Source organism: Poecilia mexicana, unplaced genomic scaffold, assembly GCF_051168715.1.
Source record: "Poecilia mexicana isolate PSO_F unplaced genomic scaffold, ASM5116871v1 scaffold_19, whole genome shotgun sequence".
Classification (NCBI taxonomy): domain Eukaryota; kingdom Metazoa; phylum Chordata; class Actinopteri; order Cyprinodontiformes; family Poeciliidae; genus Poecilia; species Poecilia mexicana.
In genome coordinates this window covers 15,847,282-15,870,801 of record NW_028263388.1, presented here as the reverse complement: position 1 = coordinate 15,870,801, position 23,520 = coordinate 15,847,282, and the positions used below count along the sequence as shown (strand labels likewise).

Here is a 23,520-nt window from a genome sequence, read left to right as displayed (position 1 = left end):
ACAGAAGGCAGATTCATTCACGGCTGGCTCGACTTACCTCTAATAACAGTGTTGTCAGTGCAATAGGCCCCAGAGTCGAACGATCCTCCAAGACGTCATGACAGACAAATTGCTCATCTGTGTGGAGATGATATGAGGAATTTTCGGAGTAAAAGAAAGAAGAAACTGTCCTTGTTTTGGTGACATTCACTGCTGTAGTTTTGTTTCAGATTGTGAGACCAGGTTGGAAGAACATGAAAGAGACATTTGCTGTGTAAAGAAATGAAAGTAGATGTTGTTATTGCTCTGATTTAACAAATCACTCAGCACAGAGGTGCTTTGTTTCTGCTATATGTTGCCTAGAAGAAGATTCATCACAGCATTTGAAATATTATAAAATGTAATACTTGGATCCAATAATATGCTAATTGTAAAAATTATTTAATCCCTTTAAGGCTTTTTCCCGGCCTTTTTATTTTTGTAAGCAGTCATGTTTCTCATGGTTTTATTTCAGTTGTAGTTTTCCTCTTGCCACTCTTCCATAAAAGCCAGATTTGCAGAATGTACAACTACTAGCCGTTGTTTCAACAAATTCTCCCACCTCAGGTGTGGATCTCTGGATTTTTGGCTGATTCTCTGACTAAATGTTTTTGTCCTATTGTGTTATTATTATCCTTGCTCCTGAGAATAAGTTTTTTTTTTTGTTTTTGTTTGTTTTTATATGGTAGACATTCCCTCTTTCGAGCTCAGAGTTTAGACCTTTGTTCTCTTGAAACCAATCACAAATTGGACACATATGGTATTGCGGACACCCATCATATGGCTAAAAAGGAACTGGTTGAGAGTAAAGAGGTCCCTGGTTTCCCATCTGGGACCCTGAAAAGGTCATAATGGACTTTAATCACTGATAAACTGCACAATCATTTAAAATGACTATAGATCTATCATTGGATAATAGATTACATCACACTTAGTAGCACATTGTGATTTTAGGCAACCAAACCCAGGCGGTTGATCAACAACCTAGCTTTAAACGACATTAGAAAAAAATATAAAAAAGTAAATCATTTGTGCAGACCCTGCACATTCCCTTACATTTAAAGTGCAAATAGTTTCCCTTCACTGCTTTCTTGTTTACTCTGCGATAACATTTTTTTAACACGTTGTACTCTGCAGTACTTGTGCTGCTTGTTTTCACGCAGTCGATCCTCGGCTAGTTGTGCTCCTTATGCCACACTGAGAGCCCGGCCGCTGTTTCAGACTGATTGGAGCCTCTCCTTGGCGGCACGCAGCTGCACAAAGCAGGTGGGAAAGGTTTTTTTCAGTGGGGCCTTGCTCACTTCGAGGGCTCTCTTTGTAATTGCCGGCAATTATAATATGTGGCACGTGACGCTCCGCGCTGTTTTCAAACACGATGAAAGGGCAACGAGGTCCCCCCTCATATCCAGCCATAATTGAACAATTAAACTTTAGCATACTAACTACCTCTTCATTTGGCAGAACTCATTATGGAGGCAAGCTACACACAAAAAAAATGGCTCTCTGGGGTCAAACTCATAATAGTTTCTCTGGACCTAATACTACCTCAGACTTATTGAATGACAGGAAATACTGCTTATCTGTTTTGTAGTTCTGCTTGGGCATCACATTTTACAGGATGCCTACCTTTTAAGCTACATCATAAAAAAAACTGTTGAATATGGGTATAATATTTGCATGAGCTAATCCTGGTGCATACCAGTTTATACATTTGATCAGGTTTGAAATCACGCTGTTTGGTCGAGGCAGTCAGTCTCTGAAAAATGTCCTAATTTGCTTGGAAAATAAAACGTCTTTTGAGGGAGCATATGGAGAATCTCTCATATTAATAATGCAGTGGGAATGATTAGAAATAAGTGAGGCAAGCATTAATGATGTCATGCAGACATCACTTCTGCAAATGAGATGTGGCGATTTGAAAAATCATCTCTGGTGGAGAAAAAAGAAAAAAAGATCTTCCTTTTCTTCTTTACTGATATCATGAATTCATATCATCCCCCAGAATCGATGTTACTCCTGATAAAAGTCAGGTTTGAATTGGTCAGAATTTTTAAACATTATAAGTCATTTGTGTCAGTTTAAAATATTCCTACTCCGCAGATGAATTCTTCTCTTAACTAAATATATTTAACCGTGACAGATTTTAAATCTGACATCCTTTATGCCCTGAACTGCATATTAAATGTTTCTCTGAATTCTGATCAAGTTAAAACAATCAAAAATATATTTTTTAAAATGCTTTAGTTACATTTATGCCATAGAAATTTTTGGAGATACAATTAATTGTGCCACTGATTATTTTGTGGATGGTTTTGCTATTATTCCCAAATGAATGCCAGTACTTGTGGAAAGATTTGTAGCTAAGAAAGTAATGTGTATTATTGTCAGTCTCCAAATTATTCCGCTTTGGCTGTAAATCGCCCATATAATACTCCCGTAAGTTCAAATGCTGTGTAATTACACCTGATAATGTCCCTCAGGCACTCTATGAGCTCTCTAGGTGCATTAGGTGAAAATTGGATTAACTCAGGCAATGGACAAAGTGCTTCAGGGGCCACTTGGAGAAGGCAGTGGACATTAAAAGAACCTGCTATTTAATCAGTTTAAAGGTCTGCATAAGAAATTTACATTTCTCCGAACATAAAAACATTAAAGAAAGTTTATGCAAGACAGAAAATAACATCACAAATTCATCCTGCAGGCAGTCAGTGATAAGAAATATGATGAATTTGATATCAATGCCAACAGAAAAGCCAAACCATTGGAGCATGGCCCGCAACTCATATATGTATCATTTGCGAGTTCAAACACAAGATGATTATACATGTTGATATATCAAGGCAAGAGATGAAAATGATTGGAGCTATATCATGAGGTGGTGATTCTACACTGTATTAAACAGCACAAAGGGGCTTTTGTCATTGAATTCCCACAGCAGTTCAGCCACTATCGCCTCTGCTTTAATTTAATATCTATTTATTTCACTCCATTGTATGGGTTTTATTGAGGTTGTGCCTGTTTTATCGGCTCAATCTAAACCAGAAGTGAAGGTCAGGAGAGGCAGAGTGCCTCTATTTATTGGCTTCCATTGAGCCCATATGAGCTGATTTGGCTATCTGGTTTTGATATTAAGCTCTTTCACAGCATTTTCTGCTCTCCGGATATTGTTTATCACCACACTGAGATTTTTTGCAGTGCATTTACTACTGAATTAAATATTCTTCATCATTTTTGCAATATCCTCTTTGCAGGCTCGCGCGGGATGTGCCAGCATGTGTTCTTACCGACTATCTATGAGAATGAGATTAAAAAAACAAGCCAAAGATTCATTTCTTCCCTGTCCTCAAACAAGTTAGAACAAGTCAAATATTTGGATTTGTGGAAAACTTCTTCATATTACCCAACTCTTATGTTTTATATTTATCAAATACGCTGCTCACCTTTATGTTAATTTGAAATATATATCTATCATATGTAATATCTCCTCTTGCTTTACATTTCTTTTGCCTGTTCATTCTCGCCAATTATTAGATAATTCTTTTGACAGAAAAAGGTTTTTCTTTCAGTGTATTTAAAGACAAACCAGTTACTTTTAGGTCAAGAGTTTTTTTTCTTTTTCTTTTAATCATAATTTTGCAAAGACTAAAGAATTTGTTTTGCACATTCTCAATTGGATTTGTGTCTGAACCTTGACTTGGCTGCATGTTTAGAATCATGAATACTTAAGTCATTTTGAAACATTTTGCAGGTTTCCTTCCAGGACTGCCTGGAATGAGCTTGATCCATTTTCTTATCAACACCAAACAAAACCAAAAGCATCCCGCCGCATGATGTCACTACTATTAGGCCTCAATATGTTGTGTTTGGGATAATGTTATTTACAGAACTCACCATTTTGAATATTTTCCATATTTCTGATTTCAGTTCTTTAAAAGCACAGAGCCATTTTGATAAGAACGATAACTTTTCTTTGTTTCTGGAAAAGAAATTACAAACGGAACTGTGTTTTGATTATATGCTACAATGACCTGCCATACTTTCATAAGCCCATTAGTTAGCTCCTTGAGTTACTGCTACTGACTGACGTCCTCTCTGACGTCACGCCGTGGCAGAAATATGACTCTGCAGGTGGCGCACGTGGTCTGTTGTTTACTTCTTCCAGGAACGTTTTGGTTGGCCCAGCTGGAAGGGAGCAGGGGACGCTGGAATTGTGAAACAGTTTTCCTGGATAGAGTTACTCAGCATTTAGGAGAAAATAGATTGAGTATAGAGGCCGGAAAGATGTCAGACTGAAAGCTTTCCCTCTTCCGAAGCAGTTTAATCCTTAAAAAGAGAAGAAAAAGTAAGTATAGCTTGTTTCCTGGAGAGCTTGTGTGTGTCACGCATGGGTTCTTTGTTCTAATCTTCTCTGTTTTGCCCAAGTTCAAACAACCAAGTGCCCGCAACAAAACTGAGAAAGTTATATATTAGGACATCACTTTTCCACTGAGCGTTTTCTTTAGCTCTAAACGTTACTTACCTACTCCATTAGCATAGATATGATATAGAAAGGCAGGATTAGGCAAAAATAAGTGTCTTACGAAGCTTAAAAGTGGTAAATAATGTTATTGTAAGTGGTAAGTAAAGTTATTGACCTTTTTTTGAAACACTTAAAAAAATAAAAAAATAAAAAACTCGGCTTGATATCGTCCTCCCTACTCCAATACCCCCCAAATATAGTTCAGTGGAAATAATTGTCTTCAGAATTCACCCTGATGTAAAATCTATATGACTCCAGCTACTCTGTAAAAACCTCAGAAGTTTGTTAGAAAACATCTTGCAACAAAAATGACTATGAAGACAGAGGAACACAGCAGACAGGTCAGAGATAAAGTTGTCGGGAAGTTTGAAACAGGGTTATGTTATAAAATAATGTCCATAACATCTCACATCTAACAGAACAGTATTCAAATATTGATGTTTGTGAGTGCAGTATGAACAATTTTTGCAGGGCAATTTAAATGCAACATACTGTAATGATGTAAAAATGTGTTCTAACTTCATATCTTTTGTCCAGATATCATCTAGAATGCTTCAGTTTGGAAATCTCTTTGCCCATTTTCACCTTCCTGAGAAAGCTTCAGAAAGTGCTCAAAAACGAAGCTTAAAGCAGCTTCCAAGCCTTCCAGACTTTTTACAACATGTGATGTAAGCACGATGTCACACTATGTATTGATTTTACAAAATAGGATAAATGTATCGCTAAGTTATGTTGTAAAGTTATAGTTCTCATTTTTTTAAATGTGTCTTGAATAAATATAGTGAATTTAACTAACTCTCCTCTAATCAGATATCTTACCAACCACAAAGTGACAAGACTCTCGTCAAAAATAACATAACTCTTTCATACCGATCCTTTTCTAGAAATAGAAAAGGATCTCAAGTTAAAGTCTGTGATTATGTCTCTCATCAACCAGCTGATACTCAGTCCTTATAGCTAATTAAGCCAATGACAGCTTTCATCTTCTTCAAGGATTCCCAGTGAACATGCTTTATATTAGATTTTAACTGTCTAAATCAATTGTGTCATGTATATTATTAAAGCCTTAATTGCAGCAAAAGTTCTGTCATCACAGCGGTACACCCTTATGTGTATCAAAGTCCAAAAACCTCAGTCATGTCAACAAACCCATAATATATTAGCACAGGGTGTTTTTAGCTTAATGAGTCCCAGGACTTAACATATTTAATGGGTAACTTGTATATTTACTAATGCAGAGTAGATCCTATTAAGATCTTTTGGTTTCGTCTTCTGCAGAAAACTCACCGGGCTGAGGAAGGAAGATGTACACTGCGATCTTCGTGTCCCTGACCAGAATCAAGCCGCCAAAGACGACATCAACATGGTCATCCTGACAGGTTTGAAAGCGTAACCTTTCATGGTGGTCATTAATTATTTGTACAGGGATGTGAAAAAGTGTCGTCCCATTACAGATTGCCCGTAGAATTTTGAGGAAAGAGATCAGTTTAATCCAATTTGGAAGAAGGATGTCGCATAACAAAATGTGGAAAAATTTGAGCATTGGGAAGACTTTTCAGAAGGACTGTAAATGTTTTGGATCATTAGACAAATGTTAAGCCTGGCTAAAGATCAATTTGAGTAAATACAAATTACCTTGTTTTGTCCTGTAAGTGACATTTTCTTTTACAAACCAGTAATGTTGCATGGCATAGAGGCGCCCCATGAACAGAGAATGATGGCCTTTGACGTAGCTGTTGTGTCGGACCTTTGCTACATGCTTTCCCCCATTCTTTCTCTGTCCATTTCCTGTCTGATTAGTTTGAATAAAGTTCCACTAGTGCCATACTTTCTTTAAAAAAAAAAAACCCAACAAACAGAAGAAAAATACCGATAGACAAAAGCATGATTTTGGAGAATCGATAGACATTCACCTTTGTTTAACTTCTTTTTGTTTTTTTTCAGGTCGTGGGATCTTCTGCATGGATGTTAAGCCTTGGAGTGGGACAGTGTGTGCTCACAACCAAAACTGGCATGTGCAAGTTAAAGACAAAGACGAGAATTTTTCCAATACTCACATTGAACAGGTTGAAGATCCCCTCAAAGCTGTCACGGTAAACAGACTCTATTAATAGAAGATTGCTTCAAAAAAAAAAAAAAGGAGCTTGTCTAGCATACTTAAGCTCAAGGTCCAATTAATTATCTAAATCACTGAATTCATACAAACTGCTACAGGGTTAAGAGACTCTGTGTCGCTGTAACAATTTATATGGAAATTTCAAACACTGCAGCAGGGCTACCTAAACTTCACAAGTGGGCACTCTTATAATTGCGTTCACAGACAGAGGGGGCGGTACGGGGGGTGGAGGGGAGTTTGAAAGCAGGCAGGTGCCTAAACACAGCTGTGACCTGACGTTGCTGTGTCTGTTAGGAGTCACTCATTTCCATTTCTATAGATACTTCAGTATGACAGGAAGCTTGATTAGAAGACCGTTCTGGCAAACACAAGCTGCACTGGTAAAATTGTTCAGTCTGCAGATTCACTCGAGGGTTACATCACTTCCCTTGCCTTTAGGGTGACTGGTTACCAGCCTTTCTTCTTCTTTGAAAGCCTCCAATTGTAATTATAACCGAGGTCATGTATACATGACCAAAACAGTTGGTCCCTAAAATGGATTTTATATCCTTTTTTTAGTTATCTTTATTTTATTTTTTGTCCAATGCTGCGACGGATTGGACAAGTTTGTAGAATGGTAGAAAAGCACACAACAAAAAACAACTATGTATATCAGGGTGTTCTATGATAAACCGCTTTATTTACAGTGTCATGTCGTCATATGAAAGTCACTTATGATAAAAGTGCATGCCAAATACATAAACTTAAGCAAGACAGCAAGACATCTAGGATCCATACTGAACCCACCTTTTACGCAGATCTTCATGTATCAAACCTACAGTATTTAAGTATTTATAGAATGTGGCCCTTTGTTATCCCGTGGAAAAGCCCATCTGAGGCCATTTTTTATCTAGTTTCTTAACCATATGTTTTGCACACATCGGAGTACCACAAGCATCAGTTTATCTGTGTCAATAACTTGTTTGGCCAGAGATTACTTACTAGTAATTGAATGACAAAATGAAGTACTATTAGTTTTATTCAGAGACACGGTATAAGATATGCCAGTATGACGCATTTTTTAAACCTGACGAAGAAGTTGAATCCTTCCAGATGTTTAGCTACAAAAAGTTACTTTAGTAGGACGATAAAAAAAAAAAGAAAACGTATCATCCATATCATTAGGGTGATATTTAAAAATGAACAGCCAAAAAAGAAAAGTAGACATTACTTTTTTTTTTCTCCATTATGTTTAACTGTCTCTTCTTCTAGCGCAAAACGGTTCAATTATGCAGTCATTTGAAGAGGAGCGGAGTGCCTGTACGCAACAGTCTCTTCTTCTCCAGAGTCATCTTTCTCTCCCCCGACCTCAAGCTGGATGAGGAGCTGACGAAGAGAAGGGAGCTGGTACCCTACAGCCAGATACATGAGTTCCTCAAATCTTTCAAAGAGGGCTATATGGGCTGGATATCTGATGCTGTGACTCCCTCCTGGATCTCAGGTGAATGGATCAACAGGCTTCAAAAATGTGCATAATGGCTCAAACCCTCATGGTCTTCACAAAGCTTGTAGAACCACATTTTTAGTGTTGAGCTTAAGTTATTAAATTAAATTGACCAAAATCAAACAATTCAGTTGTATTTTTTATTTATTTTTTCTTATTGCTCTGCAGGTCATCTGTCGTACAGGCAGATGGAGTCGGTGCGAGGCGTCCTCAGGAAGATGGGAACGTGGGACCTGGTGCTTCTGCATGGTGGTGAGCAACTGAAAGGAGACTACCAGGGCTGCCAGTACATCGCGCTGGACCGCCAGGACACTGAAACGTTGGAGTTTTCCAGAGTCAAGACCCTCGCTGCTGAGTCATTGTGGGCTTTGTTAGGCCACGTTCCTCAGGTGAGTTCACAAACCTGACTGGTGACTTTACATGCTATGTAGTGATGTAAAATGTAATGGCGGACATGATCCAGCAGGGGGCAGTAGTACTTTATGGCTGCCTAACTGAACTCTTTGTTGTTTATATCTACATGTTGTGGTGTGAACACAGTGCCTGGGAGTGCACTCGTAGCGTAATATAACACAAGTTTAAAATGTTACTTGAACCCTTTTTTAAGGTAAATCTTTATTTCAAAATGTAAAATTTAAAAAAAAAAATGAAGCAATACATTTTTATGAGACATTTAAATGAAAAGCTCTTTGTATTTTTTTGCAATGAGGAAAGCATTGGTCATTTTCAATCTCTTTTAAATAAAATAATAACCATTAAAAAATCTAATTGCTTGAGAAAGAACATGTAATTTCTTACACCAGAAACGGCGACATCTAGAACAGCATAGTTTTCATCAGTGATTGAAGACTGCAATAATGATTCTTGGTTTCTTTTTAGTGCAGCCAGACTAAAGCAGAGTCACAGCTTTGTGAGGCATGCATTCCTTTATCTGTCAGTAGGGATGACTTCATAAGGTTCTTTGTAAATAAAATCAATTCTAATTTAAACAAAAAGGATTAGCATCCTTCCCAAAATTGCAACTTGCTCATTTCTAGACAAAGTTCCCTTAGTAATAACTCTATAACCTGATTTGTGTGTATTTTTTTTAACTGATTTTAAATGATCTTAGCTTCTTCTACAACTTTGACATTGATCTTAACCGTCATTCCCAGTAGATATATATGTAGATATTTTGTCAGTGTTTGCAGCAATATACCAATTGGCATTATATGATTAACTGAATTCCAATGTATTTTATCATAACAAGATTTCTCATGGATTTATGAACTGAATTTGAATTGGACTCCATGAGTGGATTGTTTTGGATAAATCTGGGTTGAATTGAATAGGGCCTGCATTTAAATAATTGGTTATTTGAGGATTCATTGAGGTTACATTCATTGTAAATTGACACCCTACAATCTAGATTAATTGAATTAAATTTATGTTTTGAAAAACCACTTAAACTGATGTGATTACCTCTACAAATGTCAATTACTGCCACAACCTCCCTAGTTTTTCAGGATGGTAAGGTAAATAATTTTGTTTACCTGCCAGTTGTTCACTTGGAAATGAGAGATTTTTCAATTACCTTGTTTTTCATAATTTTATTTAAATTAAAAATAAAAAATAAAAACAGTAATCTGGAAACAAAGAACTAATTGAAGAGATTGTAACTACAATAGTAAATAGTAAAGCAAGGTTTTGCTTTCATATCCCAGACTAGAAAAAATAATGAGACTAAAAATGTCCAACATCGATGCCACAACTCTTATAAAAGGCCATTGCCAAACCAAAAGATCACAAAATGGATGTACATCAGACAAAAGTTGAGATTTTTTTTCTTTTTATCTTTCAAGCATTTGCTTCATCACACTCACATTATCACTTTATCAGTTATAAGAATACATTTAAATCTGTTTAACATTTTACATCATTTAAGTTCATTGTATGCTTTATATGTTTATCCAGTTGTGCAAGTTTAATGTAGTCTGTTTATTTCTTCAAAAATGTCACTTGTTGGCTAAATTAACAAATCTTGCAACTTAAAAAAAAAAAATCATTGGTATTAGGTAATGTAATCAAAAACACAGCAGCATATATAATGAATTCTGAAGTGATAAATGTTTAATGCACTTGACTTTAACATTTTTGATTTAGTATAATTTATGTGACTCCCAGCACTGCCTATTGCAGATAATGTCTCCAGAAAAATTATTTCAGATACTTTATTTTTGCTAGTCACAGACCTGGTTAAAAATATGGAAAAAAAAAAACAAAAAAACAATCTTTTACTTGTATTAAAATTAATTAGCGTCAAACCAACTTTTTAAGTCGTCTCCTATTGTTTCCACGCAATCCTTCCCATAAGAATACAGATGTGGGTTTTCTGCTACCAGTAAAGATGGAAGCCATTTAGAAACTGTATGGATATTATTAATTAGAAGAAAAACATTGTGTCTTAGCACTGATACTTGAGGAACACCACATGCAATCCGTAGCAATTGTTAATCTGTATGTAGGAATGCAGCTAAATTTTATTCATGTTCTTATTTACACATTGAAAAAATATATTCTTGGACATTTTTATTCAGGACTTCTCACAAAAAAAAATGTATTTGCTGCTCATAGATCACTTTCAATTGTCAGTTAATTTGCTTTGAAGGCTGACATTACTTCTTCAACACCAAGGAGCGTGACCTGTGGTCCGCATCCATTACTGATTCGCAACCCTCTGCACCCAAACGCCGAGCCTCGGCCTCCCATGCAAGTCCTGGCTTCAGTTTGCACCCAGCCCCCACCCTCAAAAACCCAAACCCAGAGTATGCACTCTCACTACTCGCCTCCAGCTGCTGTGTATTTGATACACGACCCGGCAGTCATTAGAAGGTCTCCAGCAGACTCCTTTCTAGCCTATGGGGACACACGCAGCGAAAGAAAAATATATTCTTTTCAAAGACATATTTTTAACTGCAAATGTGTCACAAAGCCTAACATACCCTTCAAAATGTTTTTTTTTTTTTTTTTTTTTTTGCTGTACTAAGCCACATTTGTTTTAATATATATTTCAACAAACTTAAATACGTGAACGGATTTATGCATGGAACACGTTCAGCTTGAAGCCTGTGCCATCCACTGTATGCAGGATTACATCCACTTTACTCGTGTGCAGCTGCTGCAAAGGGGAAGCTTAAGGGGATGCAGGGAAACCTAATATCTCCCCTGGGCATATTTTCAGGGCTCAGAAATAATGCATGCTTTTGATTTGTTACTTGTAAACACACAGGCTGAAAAACCTGTGGTATGACCTTACAGTTTCACTCGGGCATCTGTTTGCTCTGTTAAAAGGGGCGTCAGATCGCGTGTGTTTTACCCGTGAGCTCGGGTAATTGCTCCGCAGTGAATGGGAGGTCTACATGCTCCAAAGTGGAGAATGATAGAGTAGAGTGGCTGTAATTTATTAATTACGGTCTATATTCTTAGACCACGGTCCTGGCTTCATTCAATTTGTATGGATTGAGGAGTAATTACTGTGTGTGTGTGTGTGTGTGTGTGTGTGTGTGTGTGTGTGTGGGGGTGTGTGTGTGTGTGTGTGTGTTAAGAAGGCAGAGTAAGAGGTGAAAGTCTGTTCACATCAGGATCCAAAGTGCAGGTTTATTTTTGTATTCATCTCTGCGTTACATCCTGTTTGGTTAGGTTGGTTTTTTTTTTGTTTGTTTTTTGTTTTTTTCAATGAAACATGACATTATTTGTCAGTTTCTTCAAAAAGCACTCCTTAAAGTTTCCAATTCCATGCGGCCATTTAACATCTCGACTAATATAGAGACTGTACAAATACGGGTGTCTCGGTTGCTGGAGCTACATCTTGTCTCCCCGACGGGCCACAGGTTTCACACAATTGCAGCTTGTTAATTCAACTCCACCCTGACATTCCTCTCCGTTTGGCTGTCTCGTGGGCTGCACGTGTCGCAGGCTTGTAATGGACAGCCTGGTGCATGTCGAGCTCGGCGCAAATGAAAAGGTTGAGAGGAGGGGGACATCAACTGCTTTGTGGTGGTAATGAACGATGGCAAACGGTAAAAAGGGCCCGGAGCAGGTCATTTACAAAGCCTGACAATTCTGCTGCCCAAATAGATCTTATCGGGATCGACTGTCGCCATTCGCTCTCTCTTTATGATCAGTTCAAATTATTTATAGAGACGTCACAAAATACTTACAATGTTGATTTTAAATGTATTGTTAGGCTCACAAAAACAAAAAAAAATTGATTTTCGCAAGGTGTGCTTTTTTTTGAAAAACAAAAATGAAGGTTTCACACATAATAGTAACAATTTAATATTCCAGTCCAACTTTGACTAATCTGTATCGTATCTAGACAGAAGCAATGATGTTTTTATGTTTTTACAAGTAGAATAAAGCCCTGGTTTTGAAACACTGATGGTTTCTGGACTGGTTTAGGTGGTACTAAGAGGTCATTTTTACAAGTACAAATATGATGCAGATTAGATGTAATTTAGATTTAAAAACCAAACAACTAAAAATTATTTCTCACGCAAATCTTTGCTGCAGACAGTATACCTTCCACTGACCTCGGAAGTTGAAACCCTTGAAATGATATTAATCAAGCACGACGGTGTTCTTGGTACAAGCCAGATCAGTAGGATTTACCAGTTATTAGAGTGTTAATCTATTCTGCTATAGTGAGTTCATCTATTCTAAGTTATTCACTAAAGTTCCCCTTACAAGTTTTGTGATAGTCTCCCATGAATCTGTCATGCACTTTTCTCAGCAGCTTTTACAACTTAAATGAAAATTGTTTCCAAAATAAAGCACCAGGATATTCAAATTTCTGTAATTTCAGGATCACTCTTGAAAGAAAATTAGAATTGGAAATAATTTGCTCTGCAGTGTGCGTGTGCGTGTGTGTGCGTGTGTGTGTGTCTGTGTGTGTGCGTGTAGGAAGCCGCTGAGGAAAACGTAATTACACAAGAGAAGTGTGCTGCAGTGTCACAAGTGTCTGTGATTAGCTAGTAAAGACATGGTCCACTTACATAGTCGAAGGCAATGATAAAAGCTGCGACGTGTATAAACTTGGTAAATATTCTTTTTTTTTTTTTTTTTTTCACTCAAGTACTGAGAAGTAGTGAAAAGTCCCACAGAGAGAATCTGCTTATGTCCATTTGAAGATGACTCTCTGCCTTTTCTCTAAATTTATCCCCCGGTGTGATATAGCAGTCATGTTGGAGAGCTCTTCAACCACTCTTTTGTTAATTTAAACATCTGCTGTCAAGGTTCATGTTTTACACATCCTACTTAACACATGCAGTTCCAGTTAATTTGAATATATGTTTTAAAAAAAAGCTTGAAGGCATCAATATTCATTCAAAAGTTGGTCTGTAGCAAGAAATAGACATTTGAATTGTATTACAGAACAAATGGGAATACTTACCAAAGGTAGGTGACATACAATTATTTAAAGAAAGTCACTCAGGAAAGTAAGATCATATCAGCTTAATCAAGTTTGAAATAAAAACTGATAAAAACTGGCTTTAAAAACTGTATACTGTATAAATATTTCCCTGAAAGGGAAATGGAGAGAACCCCCCCCCCAAAAAAAAATAATAGATATGTTCAGCTCATTGTTTATCAGGCAGTCAACTGAACCAGATGGAAGGACAGTTTTCCTAATGATTCCCTCTAAAAATGATGTTCACATTCTTTCTTACAACATAAGTTAAAATTATGTGGAGAAAAGCCGTAGCCGAAATCCTTCCAAGAAGGAGTGCATGGATAAAAATTTGTTTGCTGTTTATGTAAAGCGAGCAGCACAGATATCTGCTGCAGGAAACTAGAAAAGCATCAGTTTTGAAACTCGGTTAAGTCATTCTTCAAGTGTTGTGGGATTGTTTGTGATTATTACAATAACTAGCATATATAAAGTTTGATCACAAACAAACAATTCCCCCCAAAATCTAGTTAATTAACAAATTTAAACTTCACAGTGGTGGGAAAAATGTTTGTCTCTTACTGGCTGCTGCTTCTTTTTTTTTTTTTTTTTTTTTTTTTTTTTTTTTTGCATGTTTGTCACATTTTTTTTCAATCAATTTTTCACAACTATGAATATTTTAAATTCACTAAATATACATCCATACTGTGATATGAATTCATACTGAGTTCAGTTTATTTATCAAGTACCCAGCAAGATCTTATGGAGGCACAATTTCTATATTAAGGTTTCTATGATCGATTTCAAAAACGATCAAATTAATTAAAGTAATGAAAATGTAGTGGAGGAGAAATATGAAAACTGCAATTGAAAATCAAATCTAACCTTTCCAGTCAGTCCTGGTCCCCTGCATGACCCCTCTTTCATGCATTTTTAATTACCAAATTATCCAGAAACCCATGTGGTGGTCACAACAAATGGTTCTGGGGGCTTTCCTGCAGCTGTACAGAATACAAGCAAAACCCACTTAAGAACAAATATGAAAGAAAAACCCAGATTAAAAAACAACAGTCACAGCTGGAGTCTGCTAGCCATACTTGGAACAGAATTTGGCAGTGGATGTTTTTGAAAAACTGACTATTTCTTAAAGGGAAAACTATGTGTTGCATTACTTGGACTGATTTTCGATCTTTATGTGGCCAGCTTCTTTAAGGAACTTTAACTGCATTCCTCAGCAGCAACAAAATCCCATCCAACTCTCCAGAGACCTTCCTCTACTTCTGCACTCAGACTCAACTTTGTACAATTTTAGCTACTCTAACATTGGTTACAATTTTTCCAATTAAACAATATGAGCTATACATTCGATATTTTAGCTGATTTGAGCTCAGAAATTGAGCATATTGCATCTATTCTGCATTTTCCCATGAACTGCCTTTTTTCCTACTCTGTGTTTGTAAAGCCAGAGATGTTGGCTTCATATTTGCTGTCGTCTTAAAAGTATTAATTGCTTAAGATGACTGCTAAATGCTGAAACAATATTATTAAAAAGCAAGCATTAGCACTTGCTTTTGCACTTGAATTATAAATAATTAAATGCTAATATAATCCCCAGAACTGTTGACTTTCCATTCATCTGAGGAAAAATAAAATCAAAATATTTTGAAATAGTTGGACGGTCCTAAACTATTTTTTTTTTATCCCAATTCTCTTCTGTTCTTCCAGTCAGGAAATTTCACAACTAAATATTTTTCTCCATATTCATATTTGGTACTAAATGCGTGGGCTCTCTCGCTGTCGCTTTTTCCTTGCTTGTCATTGAAGATCTTAATTTTATCTCCCAGACCTCAGTTATTTGTTTTGTGGATTCCGGATATTACAGAGATCTCCCACAGAACAAGGCTCTTAGATATGATCAATAGAGATTCATGAATAATGAAGGGGACTGAGTGGAGCAGAGGCACTTAATTACAGCTTCAAAAGCCATTCTCGTTAATTGAGGTGAATAAAGGTGGTGAAGTGGACTGCGTAGAGCCATTAGTTTTCTTTTTTATTATTATTATTCTTTCTTTTCGTAATTACAGCAAAAAGAAAAACCTTACTAACATCAAGAAAAGACCAGCTGAAGTCATGGTTTTCTCAGAATGATGCATTTTTTGCGATTGTGATTAAATGAAAAAAAAAGTTTAATTTGGGTGCCAATTCATTTCTCCTGGCCACCTGTGAGCAGTCTGTTTAAGTTTTAGTGTAAATGACAGTACACTGCATGTTCAGACAACCTCTGTGGGCTGTAGATGCAATACTTAATTGACAGCCCTGCCATCTGTTACGGTTATGTGAAATTATGGATAAACTAGTTAACAGACACTTTGGCCCATTGTCTGTTGTTTTGATAATCACCCTTAATAACAGTCGGCATCAATATGGTCTTTAAACCCGATTTGAGAGTTAATGGAGTCAGATGGGGACAGTCGGTGTGTGCTCTGGGGCTAATTTTGTTAGAGATGTTCGTAAAGACCAAATTAAATCAGTCGTAGATTGGACCCTCTCAAGTCGGCCAGACAACCAGACCCATTGAGGAGAAAAGGAGGGGATTCATATTTTAACCTCTCAGAAAATGCACTTATGTGGATGGAAATAAAGTCATAGCAGGGTGACTGGATGCAAATGGTTATTGGAGAGAGTCTAATGGCTTCCTGTTAGCCGAGGCAGTCTGTTAGGAAACAGCCATTCAGAATTTAACATGCAATTTTTTCCCCCCCTTTTGTTTTCACATTTATGGCTTTGGATAAACGTTGTTATCGACGTAAATGGTCATGTCGCCAAATCAAAGTTTAATAATTTTAACGGATGAGCTACATCTGGACCATGCAGAAGCTTCGTTAGCATGTATTAATATTTTATGGAGGAAGTAGTGCAGAAACACTGCAGAAGTAGTTGATGAATTGGCCAGCAGCTTTTTTCAGCGAAAAAAAAAATATTCTCGTACCTATAGCAAATTTTTAAATGATTTGAGTTGAAGTTATATTATATCCACTTTTTAATTTGTTTAAATTGGGGCATAATTTGGGACTTTTACAATCCTTTGGCATACTATCTATTTAGGTGAGTTGAAATTGAATTCAGTTTTACAAAAACAAAAAAAAAAAAAAAAATTGGTTAATCTATGATTTAACAAGATGGCAAATGCATTTGTGCATAGGTTGAGGTTTGTTTGGATAGATTATTTTTGTCCGATTTTAAAAAAAAATTCAGTCTCATGAATATTTTAGAACTTAAATTCTGAAACAGAAAATTAAAACAGAATAAATGCTCAAGGTTGGAACACTTTGTCTCAGAATAACATCTACCTACAAACCAGTTTTGCTCCTCTTACGTGATATTTTGGACTGTCAACAAAGACGGTTGGCTTGTCAGAGGTGTGTCACTTTGTGTTACCTCTCCGTTTGCGTCTGGGGAGACACGGCGCGGAACAAAGAGCCCGTCGTCTGAAGCCGGTGTGCCGTTACGCTCACTGAGAGTTCACCTGAAACACTGCACCCATGGCTCCAGGTAACGGGCCCTTCTGACTGATGCCCCGCTGGAATTCTTTGACTTTATCAGAGGAAGAATCTGAACTTTGTGAATGGCAATACACACAGGCGGTGACACATCCTTACCCAGTTACAAGGCTCCTCTCATAAATCACATTAATCAAACTTGTCAGACCCCAATATTTAAACGCAAGCAAGTTTTGCAACGTGTAGTCGCAAAGAAAAATCAGTTTTGTGTGCTTGTTTTATCATCCGAACACATTTACCCCAAACATGCTTTGAATATGTGCAGTGCACCTGCTGGCCTGAAAGGGTAAAGGATAAAGAGACCAGTGGAGATCAGTATCAGCAGAGTGAACCTTCTTCTTGCTTTGTGGAGACTTTTGGCAGATGGTAAATAAGAAGGAGTTTGTCTGAAACACGAGGAGTGATGTCATTCAAATAACTCCCAACATCTCTGAAAAAGAGAGCGGCCGCCCAGGGTAGACACTGATAGGTGAGCTCTCGGCCCCTTCTGTTCCACCCAGCCTTCGCCCCGAGGGCGCTGTCCTCAACATAAAGTGCTGCAGACGCCCACAGTCATACAAACACTCAGGCCTGTTAGTGCTTGAAATGGTAGTTATTACGGTGTACTTGTGAACAGTTTACAAGGAAAGGTGAGATATAATTTTATTAGCTATTGATCTGCTCATGCTGGCTTGTTAGAGATTGCAAAGCTGTGACAAACTGTAATTCCATCGACGCACTAAAGGAAATGCATAGATTACTTAGTGATGCTGTAAAGTCTTTATTTCTTTAATTTGTGATTGTGGGTTGTTTTTTTTTTGCCTACAGCCAATGAAAACACAAAAAAATTTATTACTGAAATATGAACTTAATAAAAAAACTCTGCTGCATCCTTAAAATATGTTTTATTCAAATACTATTATGTTGTGACAAATGTGTGTCATCAAATCATATTCTGATTTATTGAAAATGACTGTCGAAAAAAAATCATGTATAGTTTTCTTCAACTTTATTATTGTATGCATTTTTATGATGGTCTATTATAAAAAGTGATGCTCAATTTTTATTGTAATACAAAAGATGTAAGAGGTCTCACAGCTGTGAAAATATCCGCAAAACACTGTTGCTCTTCCTTCATGACTCGTTTGTTGTAAACTTGGCGTCGTCTTTTGCTTCAGGCTGTCGCGTTACATGACTTTAAGAGCATCATGCCGTACCAGTTCCTGAATCTGTTAAACTATTTGGATTAGAAAAAACATCTGCCACACAGGAACACTACCTGTGATTTTCAGCCTAAGGTGGTAGGAATCTTCCCTCTTGTTTTAGCGACTTATAACTTCATTCATATTGCTTTTTTGTTTTTTTTTCATAACATCATTAACTGATGCAGTAATTAAACATAAACTTTGCCAGAATGCTTCCAGGCGATTGTGATCTTCTGCAGTCTGCGGTAAAATCTCCAAAATGCGTCTCCCGTCTCGTCATCCGTTCTGTTTGAAAGATGCAGGAGCTGCATTGTCTGACCCACAGAGGATAGAAGCGCCTAGCTTTCTGAGCCTAAAATTAGTTAATTGCTGATTAGCGATCATTACACTTGGCTGTAATTTGTTAGAATAATTCCACTCTGACAGTCTTGCCTTGGTTTGTAAACGTCTGAGCCACCAGCTGTCACAAAGCTACTTTTTCATGCATCCCAAATTAATAGACACTTGCTGACTCTGAAGTGGCCTGATGCTATTGTAACACAAGCCATGTGGCATCCGGCCAAGGCTGCAATATAAGACACAATTGTTTTGTCTTTTTGTCCTTTTTTTTTTTTTCTTCTCCCCTCTATCTTCCTACCCCCCTTTTTAATGCACACTAATAAGCAAGTAAATGGCAGAAAGATGTGTGTGTGAAATCATGGCAGCCTTTGTTGCAGATAATTAGGTTAGCAGCGAGAGCGTGCAGGTGCTGAGGGTGTGCTGTGTGCTTGTGGTGTGTTATCGACTTGCTCATAGGCTGTCAGGGGTGTCGCACTTCCCATCAGCCCCGAAGCTCAGCAACCTCTTCACTATTAAAATGATCACTTTCAATAGCAGACAAAAGAAAGAGGGAACATATCTAGTGCAGGGTATTTTCCCCACCTCTAATGCTTATCTGCCTTTTGATGTCGCCGTAATAAAAGGCCCATTGGGCTTCCACAATGACCTGCAAAATGGACAAGGGGCCGATATACTAGGCTCTGACTGTCGCCAGCATTAACTAAAAGGCCCAGACATTATGGAGAGCCGGGGATGAAAGTACATGGAGGAAAAAAAAAAAAATAATTGAAAAATTGCCTAATGCTAAAGTGAAAGAAAATGGAACTGTGAAAAGGCACTGTAATATTCTGTTATCCCCAGTAAATGCAGCCAAACAAGAGATGCGGCGTGGCATTCTTTTTGAAATGGATGTGGTTCAATTACCTGCATGTCTAAATCTAGTTAAGGCCGCCATTGTCAGGCTTGAAACATAACAGGCAGTTTTGATGTAGTGTTAAAGCGTATTATGCCCTACAACCTACAGAAAATCATGGGAGGGATGACTCCATTCAAGATGTGGAGGGAAATTAAAGCTCATACCGAGAAGAGGGTTAATTTAATATTTATTCAGTTCCAGACTTCTGTTTGGATCTCAAATCTGACTGAGGGGCTCAGTGTTTAAAACAGCTGATTGGAAAGGTTACAGTTTAATAGTTAATTTGATTTTAAATAGAGGCATGATTCTTTCCACATGTAACATGCTAGCATTACAAATTGACAAATGCATTGCCACTTCTACTAAAAACAGGACTTAAAATGCATTACTCTTTTAGTCCAGCACCATAATCTAACTCTAATTTGAGCGCAATTATTTATCTCGAGAAATAATTGTTGTTAACACAATCATCATTGGCACAATTGTTGCCACTCCTGCTGTTACTGCTTTGTACAAACCTCCTTTTGTCAGTCTCTGTCTGTTCCTCTGTCTTTTGAGAAGACCGGTGCACACAGAGAGAGGAATCTTTGGCCGGTCACCATTGTACAATCTCCCAAGGTACTCCAGAATCCTAGGTCCTCCACTATACTCTCTTTTGTTTAGCTCACTTCAGAGGGATCCTGTGTGATTTAGGCTGGGAAGGCTCTGCAAGAAGGTCATATGCATTTGGCCAGTGTCCTGTTACGAATCGGTGATGACCAATTTCCTTGTTGCTGGCAAGAGTCTGTGATAATTTTAACCAGAATCCCAAGATTTAATAATACTACACACACTAAGAAGCTCTGAGGGCCTTTGGGAGAGAAAAGAGCCCACAGCACCACACAGCCACCTCTATTTAAGTAAGTTTGGGGTGCTTTGGCACCCTAACCCTTTTACACTAGACTTACTTGAAGTAAGTCTAGCAAGAAGCTCTAAATTCGCCTCTTGACGACTTTAGCCATTTATAGTGTGGCTAAATTCGTCAACAGGCTAATTTCCCGTAGCTATTTCATAGCTTACAAAAACACATCTACCTTACTTAAATGTTGTTCTGTTTCTGTTTTGAAGAGTTGATAAAGGAAGGAAAATGTTTAAGTCACAGAAAAATATTTTTTAGATCCTCTAATCGACCTGAAACGGTGAATATTGCCAGTAGGATCACAATGTTTATTCTACAGGCCAGCTGCTAAGCGTCATTTTAGTTCAAGGTGTTACAGACATGGTCATAGCAGTAAAAAAAAATAACAATTCCCATAATAATTTCTTTAGGATCATGCACATCATTGGTCTTTGTTTAAAATTCTTGCATCCTGACCGTTGTTTTCTGAATTAAAGGTGTGTTTTTTCCGCTTTCTACTCCTCAGGTAACTGTTAAAATGTACAAACGAGGCCCTCACGGCTGGCTGGGTAAATCCCTGAATGCCACCGCCATCATCCCTTCCAACACCTTTGTGATCTTCAGAGTTAGTGGCGAGGAATCTGATGCCAAAATCCCAGCGAACACTATTCACAGCATCACACTCAGCATATGACACGGTGGAGACGATCAAAGGATTAATGGAAGCTTTCTGAATGAATAACATGCGTATGCAAAAAAAGAAAACATGTTTTTTTATGAATGAATGTTTCTCTATGCAGATATGGCACTTTGTTGTGTGTTGCTAACATATTCCACACGTCTTTGTGTGAGCGCACTTTGAAAAAGATCCCATTTGCAATTTTTTCTGCTTAATTCTGAGAGTGAACATGACGTTAATGAGATTTTTTGACAATTAGCCTGATTAACTTTGTCGTGTTTTAAATTTCCAGGGCCGACCCCCCCACTTTGCGCGACCTGTTAATTAACCATTATTCCTGCCGACTGGGTCACATCAGTTTGAGCAGTGAGTGTTTAATGTGCTAATCGTGGCTGTTAAAACAGGCGGCCTCTGGCTCGATGAGGATCCGGGATGTCAGTGTTTCGGTGGGTTTTTATAGGAAGTTATTTACAGACTGTTTAGATAAAGTAAATGTTTTTGATATCTTAATGTGCTCCACTGCTCAGAGGAGATTATACAGGTCCATGGTTTTATTTTGTAGGCATGGGAGTGGGGGTGGGGGGAAATGTGATGGGGTGGCCTTAAGATAATACAGTAAAATGAACTTCCTGTGGTGATGGGATCCCCCTTCAGCTAAAGCCTATCTACTGTATACTTGTGCAGATTTTTTAATGTGTTATCTGACAGAGAGTTTAAAAAGCAAAACCACTTATTTGCATGGATTTAGTTTTGGCATTGGGCAATTGAAAGCATTAAGGTAGACCAAAGCTTTTATTAGTTACTGTATAAAAATGCTAAAATGTTCCTTTGTTTTTATCAGATGCCAGTGATGGAAACATAGAATAATGCTATTCTGGACTTTTCCATGGTTGTTGCATGCTGCCAGTCAGCAGCATGCAACAACCACCACAGCTGTTGCTTTAGAGAAAGACATTTTAGCTATATTTCTAAACAAGTGCCTATTACAGACATTATTATATTTATACAGTTCAGTTCAAAGTATTCAGATTTTAGCACATGGCAGATTTTAGTTTAATCTTTACATTTTCCTAACGTATCATTCGATTGGAAGTGGCTAATGCTAAAGATTAGGGTGATTACAGGGAAGCCTCCGAATCTCCTGGCATGAGGTAACTGGGCAGACATCTTAGTAAAAACATGCAAAATCTTGTTACCAATGACTACATTATTAACATGGTCAAGCTGTGACAAAATGTCTTGTGCAAAAGCGTATTATGCCCTAACCAAAACACAACAGCAATTACAACGGTTTTATTTATTTTATTTTTTCACAGTTTTCTGTCAATACCATACCTAACTCACATCGTTAAGTGATATCAAGGCAACTTGATGAATTGATTTGTATCCCTTAAATTAAAGCCAAATAGGATCCAAGAGTTATTTTATGCACGGCATTAGCTAAAAGGTATTTAGAGAAATGGGTAACATAATGGCAAATAAAAAAAGCAGTGATTTTCATTTCATATCTTCATTTATTTGTGCTCTCTATTTGAATGCCTTTCAGTCTTCTTGAAACTTCAAGCACTTCATGGAAATGGATTGTCATTACTTTCTTTAGCTGATTTGTTTAAGCAGTATTAGGTGGGTTTTTAAGTCATTGTTTTAAATTTTGTGGTATAATAAAGGTCTTTCATTGTTTAGCAATAACGTTTTACTCTCTTTTTTTGGGTCCATGTGACTGCCACCTAGCTTCATTCTGGTGTTCTGAAGTTTTTTGCTTTTTTTTTAGTTTGGCCTCTATATGTCGACAAAACAGTTTACATTAATTTGCTTTGTATTTCAGGGAAATTAATAGATGATTTTCAGGACGGTATTTATTTGTCATCATTCCTTCATAAATAGCAATAAAGGGTAAATCTCAATGTATTTTCTTGGGATTTTTTGTTACAAACAGAGAAGGTTTGTAACATGTTATGTATATTAACTTTACATACTGTAACACATATGTAAAGTTAAAGGAAATTGTGACATGGTTTTTACATGACAAAACTGATCTGAAACATGGGGTGTGCATTCATATTGAGCTCTTTTTAATCTATCTGTAAAAAAAAAAAAAAAAGAAAACTAGCACAGCACCCAGAAGTGAATTAATTGCTAAACAGTCGAGCTAAAAGTGATTTGAATATCTTAGCATCAAGTTTAGTGGAAGACAAAAGGACCTAAATACAGGATAAACCTAGAATAAATCCTGCTGAATGAAGACATAAGACAGGAATCTACACATATAGCCAGAGACCCAATGAAATGGTTTAGATCCAGGTCGGTTGGGTCGAGTTTTTTTGTGATGATTAATTACCAAAAATATTGTCAGTAAAGCTGGGGGAGAGGGACCCAAAAGTCTTTCAGCTGTACGTCCAGCAAAAGGTTGTTTTACAAAGTA

General features: G+C 37.3%; 1 protein-coding gene across 1 annotated transcript; it reads left to right on the top strand.

The window, feature by feature from the left end:
* The first annotated feature begins 4,129 nt into the window (after positions 1 to 4,129).
* Positions 4,130 to 22,787, top strand: LOC106922407 (uncharacterized). Its single transcript, XM_014994797.2, has 7 exons — positions 4,130 to 4,360; positions 5,075 to 5,205; positions 5,816 to 5,916; positions 6,482 to 6,630; positions 7,905 to 8,133; positions 8,305 to 8,525; positions 20,946 to 22,787. Exons 2-7 carry the CDS (start codon positions 5,087 to 5,089, stop codon positions 21,111 to 21,113), a joined length of 987 nt encoding a protein of 328 aa, XP_014850283.2. The 5' UTR covers positions 4,130 to 4,360; positions 5,075 to 5,086; the 3' UTR covers positions 21,114 to 22,787.
* Positions 22,788 to 23,520: the final 733 nt, after the last annotated feature.